The 7891-nt window shown below is 39.4% G+C and overlaps 2 protein-coding genes across 2 annotated transcripts; one reads left to right on the top strand and one right to left on the bottom strand.

Annotated features, from left to right (window-relative positions):
- Window positions 1-290: 290 nt before the first annotated feature.
- On the top strand, window positions 291-3320 carry LOC120166817 (COP1-interactive protein 1-like). The gene is made up of 2 exons (XM_039176013.1): window positions 291-470; window positions 1345-3320. The coding sequence occupies exons 1-2, from the start codon at window positions 443-445 to the stop codon at window positions 3318-3320; spliced, it is 2004 nt and encodes a 667-aa protein (XP_039031944.1). The 5' UTR covers window positions 291-442.
- Window positions 3321-3864: 544 nt separating this feature from the next.
- LOC120166816 lies at window positions 3865-7363 on the bottom strand. The gene is made up of 7 exons (XM_039176012.1): window positions 7272-7363; window positions 5961-7186; window positions 5614-5812; window positions 4958-5499; window positions 4752-4852; window positions 4134-4539; window positions 3865-4055 (listed from the first exon to the last, which is right to left on the bottom strand). Exons 1-7 carry the CDS (start codon window positions 7361-7363, stop codon window positions 3865-3867), a joined length of 2757 nt encoding a protein of 918 aa, XP_039031943.1.
- Between the last annotated feature and the right edge of the window lie 528 nt (window positions 7364-7891).

Genomic DNA, 7891 nt, shown 5'->3' with positions numbered 1-7891 from the left:
CTTGTTTTTCAAAGTCAATTTTGCCAGAGTTTGAATTTTGAGGAGTTTGGATAAATGCCTGATGAGCAGTCCTTGTGCAGAAGATGAATCGGTTTACTTCTATTTCAACTTTGTTTATGATGAAATGCAAATTTTTTGTTTTGGTTGGGAAGGAGAAACAAAGGGTAAATCATCTAAAAAAGTGGGGAACGCCCAAGCTGTTTTTGAGGATATGCTTGATTTAGGACTTGCTATGTTTGAATGTATCAATGTCAAAATTATTTACTAATCTTATGTCACCTTTGTTTTCAGAGATTTAGTTTGATGTGTTTGAGATGGAGATTGCATTTTTTTGCTCAGGGGTTCACTCTTTAAACTCGCTTCAAATTTTGTGTTGGAGAAGCAGCAATATAACCTGAAAGAGACCTCTAAGTGTTACCCTGATACACACAAGTCCAGAACAATGGAGCAAGTGGAAGTGACTAAAACAGGTTTGTAGAAAATGATGACCCCCCCTCCCCAAAAATAAATAAATAAACAAATCACTTTATTTTAGGTGTAAAATCAAATTTGCACCTTGCGGATATATCCTTAGGCTACCTCTATTATCATCATCTGATATGTTGAAGATACAAAGATAGCATGAGTGCCATAATATAAACATTTTCACCGTAATTTATTGAATGTATCTAAAGTTTGTTTTAATGAATTATCTCAATAGGTTTTATCAGCTGCCTATAAGCTTTTCCTATTTGTTTCTTAATGTAAATCTTAATGGATGCATATTTAAAAAGTTATGTGCATTTTATGTCCATTTTGACTAAACATAAGACAATGTCCGCAAAAGTTAAAACCGCATATTGCCACGCTCAAGTAGTTGTATTGCATGCCGTATACAGCCATTGCAATTATGTATATGTTTCAGCCAAAGCGGGGTCCTGAGAAATCACTTCCTAACCATACTTTACTCTACAAAGGAAAACTGAGTTATGACTGTCACCGACAAGTGTTGGGTGCAGTGATAAGGAACATTCCACTTCCTTGGTTTGAATTTGGAGAAAAGAAACAGTCATGAACTCCGAAAAGGATCAGTCTTCATGGACCATAAAAGAAGAAACAAATGAATTGTGTCTGTTAGCTTATGAGTAGTCCTTTGACCACCTTATATAGTTGTCATTGTTTAATGTCAATTACTTTTCTTCCAATCTCTTGATAGGTGTTTGTTGTATTTATTCTGTGCTGTAGGATCTCAGGTGCTTTTTCACTAAGATAAGAGTTTTAACAGTTTCTTCTGTAGATTTTCATTTGATGTCGATGTATCAGATTCAAGATTTCCATGCTATTTATTTATTTTTCATTTTGCAGATGTTGAAAGGAAAGTGGACAGAGTCTTGAAGATCATCAAGAGGGAAAGCGGGAAAAAGGAGCCAGAACTCATTGGGCTTGTTGAGGACTTTCACAGAGACTACCAGTCACTTTATGCCCAATATGAACATCTTAAACGAGATTCCGGCGATAAAGCTCTCAAAGGGAAAGGAAATGGAAGTTCTCCCTATTATTCGTCCGACTCGGAATCAGAATACTACTCCCCTATGGATGTAGAAATCGAAACTGACACTGCATTCGATACCAATAGAAGTTCCCCTAGATGGACGGCCAACAACATCAAGGAAGAACTTAAATGGCCATATGGAGAAGAAGCGGACCTGAGACACGAATTTGCCTCGAGGACCAAAGAGAAAGAAGCTTTAGCTTCAGACCATATGGCTGCATCAATTAAATCACAAGAAATAGAAACCTTCAATAAAGATGAAGTAACTAGCTTGAAAACTGAGCTGGAACCGTTGCACCATGAGAGAAGAGATTTGGAAGTTCGGATTGATGGTAAGATGGATGAAAACAAACAGCAAGGAGAGAAAAATAAGGCAATGTTTGTGCAGATTCCGGAGGAAGGAGATGAAGTAAGTAAACTCATGAAGCAAATCAAAGACAATGAAAACAATCTAACATCTAGAATTAGTGAATCAATGGTACAGGTCTGCAATCTGAAAAAGGAGGTGGACTTTTTACGTGCCCAACAATTTGATGCCCGGGGAAGTATAACATGTGAAAGCAATGAATCATTTGATATGACGAATGTAATGAAGCCGGAATGTGGTTCCCTACATGACCAGAAAACCAAATTAGAGATTCTACTCGAGAGGAAATCCAAAGAAATATCCCGGTATCGGGTTCAAGTGAAGTCCTTGAAAGAGGAAATAGCAAGAAAGAGTGCTTTTGAGCTGACAAAGGTGGAAGAAAAACGACGGTTACAGGTGCAGGTTATGCACTTGGAATCGGAGGTGGATGCTCTAAGCAAACAGAAAATTAAATCAGAAGACGAATTTAGGAGTTATATTCATGAAATCAATCAACTGAACGAGGAAAATAATCACCTGAATTCCAGAATTCTGGCATTGGAAGCACTATTTAGAGAAAGGGGCCTTGAGCTTTCAGCTCAAGAAAGCAAAAGTAGAAGGGTTAACAAAACTGCTCGGATGTATCCCATGGAGATGGATAAAAAGGTGGAGTTGCAGATCACCGATCAGCAGAGAATGATGAAACAAATAGAGGAAAATACTTACAACTCTAAGCTTTTCAAACAATTGTCTAAAGGAAACAAGCCTACTTATCATATCCTAGAAAGAAAGATGGAGGATTTAGCACAAGAGTTCTACCAGAAAGTCGACGATAACATCACACTTTTGAGCCTCAGGATCGCGGTTGCTGAAAAAACACATTATGACAACAAAGAGAGTTACAACAACATAAAGGAAAGGCTAGAGCAAGAAAATGAAGCACTAAAACAAAAGCTTGTCACTTGTGAAGCAGAGCTAGTTAAGCTGAAGGATGATGCAGCGGCTCGTTCGAGTTTCATAGTGAACAATTTACAAGTCCATGAAAATCCTGCAACTCGAATTCTGAAAGCCGTGGGAGAGCTTGTATCTACTAAGAAAAATAGAAAAGAAAAGTTGAGGAGTAATGTGGATTTATTCGTGGCAGAAATGGACAAGGTGAACAAGAGGTCGTTAAACGAGGCTGTCTCGAATTCGGAAGCTAGGCTGTACGAGGAAGAAGAACAAAAGTCGAAGCTGTTGAAAGCTGTGAGTCTGCTTGAACATAGAGTGGTGGAATTGGAGAAGATCAACAACGAAAAAGATGAGACATTGTTGAGTCGTGCAGAAGAGAAGAGGGAATCCATAAGGCAGCTTTGTTTGCTGATAGAGTACCACCGTAGCCGATGCGACCATCTCAAGGAGTTGGTCTCAAAGTTGATTGTTAGAACCAATAAGAAGACATGAACTTTTTTTTTTCATTTCAAATGTTGAAATTCTTTCATTTTTAGACGAAGGCAACGTTCTCTGAACTGTTACCGGTACATTGTTTTGTACCAAAAAATCTCAGTGCTTTCATTAATTTTTGAGTTAATTTCACTATAAATCCCTAAACTATGACTTTCATTCTAAATTAGTCCCTAAACTTTTGAACATTATAATTTCAAAATTTTGGGGACCAATCTAGAATGAGGGTCCTAGTTTGGGGATGAATTTAGAATTTTCAAAAGTTTAAGAATCAATTTAAAATAAATGTCATAGTTTGAGGATGTGTGATGCAATTAACTCTTAATTTTTTGTAAGAAAAAGGTTGTCACATTAGTCTGTACTTTATATATATTTTTCTTCTTTTTTTTTTTTTGGTTAAAAAAAGAAAAGAAAAAAACTAGTTAAGCTTGCATGGAGTAAGTCATGGACTCCTCCTGAAGTAGCTGCAAAACCTCCGGTGGTGGGGAGTTGTACAAGCGAACTTCAAAATCTTCCTTATTAGCTTTTTTTGCCATTACGTCAGCTAATCTGTTTCCCTTTCGTCTTTATGCTGAACTTTGTCAGTCCAATTACGTCTAAGCAGCTTGTATATGTGCTGTAATAGATAAGAGCTTCCTCGGTTCATCTTGTCTCCTTGTAGTAGTCGAAAAGCATCCATTGAATCCACTTCTAGCATAATCTTACGTAATCCAAAGTCCCAAGCGCAAGAGAGTCCTACAAATGTCCCCCATAATTCCGCCTCAAGTATCGAGCAAATTCAAATGAATTTTGCAAATCCTAATTTCCAGTTACCGTTTGAGTCGCGCATTACCCCTCCACATGACGCAATGCCATCGTTCGGGCTTCTTACACCATCCTTATTTAGTTTGCAGCATTCCACATCCGGTGAAATCCACTGAATTGATTCTTGTACCCCATTCGAGTCTTGTATTGATTGGCTTATGCTTCCTTCTCGTGCTTTACAAGTCATCATTTGTAAATGTTTGCTTCGCTCCAACATTGATCGTGTATCTTCCATTGGATTGTTAAATGTGACTGAGTTACGTTCCATCCATAGATTGCAACACACTGCTCCAAACAAAAGCTCCCATTCACTGCTTTCCTTTGCAAAATAACTACTACGAGTTAAGTTCAATTCAATCCAATATTTAAGTTCCAATGATAGAAACTCTTGAAGTTTATCTGGTTTGATTAGTATCTACCAAATTGATATTGCCGTCGGGCATATCCTCAACACATGGTTTACGTCTTCAACCTGGTCCTGACATATTGTGCATCGATCATCTGAGGTGAAGTGCATGAGTGCCTTCTCATGCGTTCCGCATTTGTCATTAATTAATTGCGGCAAGCTAACCAAAGGAACACTTTAACTCTCTGTAAACCTTTGAACCCATGTATTATTTCCCATACCTTCTCATTAGTTTCTTCTACTTGCCCTAACCTTGTCTTGTAAGCTGACTGGATGGTAAATTGAGTGTCTGTTCGATCCCTCCATCCTACTGCATCTGTTCCTACATGCGGTGGACATTTAATTGCGGCAAGACGCAGCAGAATATTTACTAGGAGCAACCCTTGGATTTCTGACTATTTCCAATTTCCTTGTGAGTCCACCATACTGGCAACCGTTCTCCTTTCTATGGACACAGCAGTGGCGGGTGGTATATGTCTAAATAACGGACCTGTAGCATTGATCCAATTATCGTGCCAGAAGTCAGTTTTAGTGTCGTTACCCACAAACCATTGGATATTTTGTTGTACATCATTCCAGACAATACTCAATCCCTTCCACACTCTCGAGCAATTGGTACTGCGTAGTGAGGTAGGTACCTGCTCTTTGCATTTGTATTTGGCTCGTAAAAACCTTACCCATAATGCTTCCGGTTTGGCGATGAGATTGAATGCTAACTTCATAATAAAAGCTTCATTTTGTGCCTTCAGATTCTTCAGATTCCTTAATCCGAGCCCCCCATGTGAAATTGGATGGCAGACGTCCTTCCATTTGACTAAGTGAACACCACCTCTCTCGGAGGTGATACCCCAGATGAACCTCCTTGTAATTCTCTCTAATTCCTCACATGTTTTTTTTTGGGCAGAATTTCCGTTTGCATTGTGTACAGAGGGATTGCTTCTAGTTCTGCTTTGACCAGTGTAATGTGTCCTGCTAATGATAAGGATTTTTCCTTCCATCCGTCCAATTTTTTCCTTACCATTTGTATCAAATATTTATGAGGCTGTTGTGACTCTTTGATGCAAAAGCAGTACTCCTAAATACCTGCCAAGATCTTTTACCTCTTTGAAACCAAATGATAAACTAAATCGGTTCCTTAGGTCTGTTGGTACATTCTTTGAGAAGAAGATATTAGTTTTCCCATGGTTCACTTTATGCCCGGAAACTTCACAGAATTCATCCAAAGTCGCTCGGATTACGTGCATTTGGTCAACGGATGCCTCGGCAAAAAGTAACATGTCATCTGCAAAAAATAAATGTGATATACCGGGGCTACCTTTTGATGTGCAGAATGGTTTCTAGTTCTTAGTGATCTTCTTTTGGATTGCTTGTGCTAGTCGTTCCATACATAAGACAAATATACGGTGGTAAAGGGTCCCCTTATCGAATACCTCTTGTAGGTTTGAACGTCTCTATCAATGATCCATTCCAAAGAATCTGTGTGGATACTGGCGTGACAGAATTCATTGTAAGCTGGCATAGAGAGTCCGGTATCCCTAGGTCACTAAGCATATCATCAATAAAACTCCATTCGAGTCGATCGTACGCTTTTTCCAAGTCGATCTTGATTGCCATCCAACCTTTTATTCCTTTCTTTTTCCTCAATGAATGAATGACATCTTGAGTGATAATTATGTTATCCGTGATAGAGCGCCAAGGTACGAAGCTTGTTTGGTTTTCAGATATCCACATCGGCATTAAGTGCTTTAATCTGTTTGCGATAATTTTAATGATCGCCTTATAAATCACCGTGCATAGGCTAATTGGTTGAAATTGCGTTATAAGTTTACGAGTTGTGATTTTCGGTATTAGCACTGAAAGTGTTTGGTTCCAGTCTGCTGGTATAGACCCTTGGGCAAAATTCTTTTGAATACAGGCACAGACTGACTCTCCTACTACGCTCCATTTTTTCTGATAAAACGCTGCATGTTCCCCGTCTATACCTGGCGCTTTAAGTGGCCCCATGCCGAAAAATGCTTTTTTAATTTCTTCGTTAGTAACCGGTTCAATGAGCTTTTCTAATTCACCTGCTTCTAGTTTTGGAAAACAGCCCCTTATATTCCATGAGTGGTGACCATTGGTTGACGATGAGAAAAGCTTTTGGAAAAAATCCCTTGCCAACAATGCTAGTTCAGTTTCGTTCGTGCACCAACTATTGTCCTTCTGTTTAAGTGCAGCGATATTGTTTGTTTGTCGTCGGGATAAAGTTGAAGCATGGAAGTATTTTGTGTTCCTGTCCCCCTGTGTGACCCATTGTGAGCATGCCTTCTGCCGCCATAGGCTCTCTTCTTGTTCGAGGACTATATCAAGTTCTGTGAGTAGCTCAACAACAAGGTTATTAAGGAACTCTGAATGCCTGGTTTCTAGTGCCCTCCAAATTCCTCTGATTCGTACCAAGAGGTTCTTTTTCTTTTTTCCGATGTGACCGAAGGTTTCTTTGTTCCATATTGTTACCTTCTTTTTAAACTCACTAAGATTATGTTCAAGATCCATATCCTTATCCCAAACTGTTCCCAATAACTCTTGAAAGTTCGGATGTTGTTGCCATGCCGCAATGTATCTGAATGGCCTCTCTCCTTTTTTCTTTACATTTTCTTTGAGTTGCAGCACTAACTGTCTATGGTCGGACCCAGGGTTTCAAATCACGGTCCGAAAATTTGATTTCGTCTGCGAAATATTGGTTTCGTCGATGTTCAAGTTACCTGCAATAGCGCCTGCGACGGTCACAATCACGGTAAACCCGAAATGACATAAAAACCGAGTTACATGTGAAACTGTGAAGCTCGACATCCATTTTTCATTTACCAAGCGACGATCCAGCCGTTGGTAGAGATTACCCATGTTCCATGTGAATGGCGCCCACGAAATCCTACATCTATTAAGCCTTCGTTAAATATGAATTTTGTCATCAACCTACTACCTCCTTCATGTTTAGTAGCGCCTCCTATATGTTCGTCCGCTGATAGGATTACATTGAAGTCACTCCCAACACCCATGGCACATCATCTCCCGGGTGAAGTTCTTCCAGATGTTTCCATAAATGTTTATGTTTAGTTGCGTGGGGGCTTGCGTAAACTGCTGTGAATTGTACCCATTCCACCGTCTTAATTTCCACTTCGTTGTTCCATAATAACCATATGCCTCCCCCAAAACCTTGCGCCTCGATCGATTAAAAAAGAATGATTGAAACCGAGTTTAGTAATTATGCGCGTTGCATTGTTCTCGCTTATTCGGGGTTCAAAGAGGGTCACTATGCTCGGATTATGCTCCCTCGTGATGTGTTTGAAAATTCTTCTAAAGCTCAGACTCGTTGCGCTCTAGC

This window comes from Hibiscus syriacus, unplaced genomic scaffold (genome assembly GCF_006381635.1).
Source record: "Hibiscus syriacus cultivar Baekdansim isolate YM2019G1 unplaced genomic scaffold, ASM638163v2 tig00111648_pilon, whole genome shotgun sequence".
In the NCBI taxonomy this organism is placed as follows: domain Eukaryota; kingdom Viridiplantae; phylum Streptophyta; class Magnoliopsida; order Malvales; family Malvaceae; genus Hibiscus; species Hibiscus syriacus.
Note: the sequence above shows the minus strand (reverse complement) of the source record. Positions and strands in the feature narration are given on the sequence as shown.

What these genes read in the sequence shown, in the direction of transcription:
- LOC120166817 (XM_039176013.1), top strand. Translation starts at nt 443, where the DNA reads ATGGAGCAAGTGGAAGTGACTAAAACAG. An exon ending in AGTGGAAGTGACTAAAACAG is followed by an intron (nt 471 to 1,344) that starts GTTTGTAGAAAA and finishes TTCATTTTGCAG; the next exon opens with ATGTTGAAAGGAAAGTGGAC.
- LOC120166816 (XM_039176012.1), bottom strand. Translation starts at nt 7,363, where the DNA reads ATGGATGTCGAGCTTCACAGTTTCACATGTAACTCGGTTTTTATGTCA. An exon ending in GAGGTAAAAGATCTTGGCAG is followed by an intron (nt 5,500 to 5,613) that starts GTATTTAGGAGT and finishes TATCATTAGCAG; the next exon opens with GACACATTACACTGGTCAAA. An exon ending in GGTAATGCGCGACTCAAACG is followed by an intron (nt 4,056 to 4,133) that starts GTAACTGGAAAT and finishes GGACATTTGTAG; the next exon opens with GACTCTCTTGCGCTTGGGAC.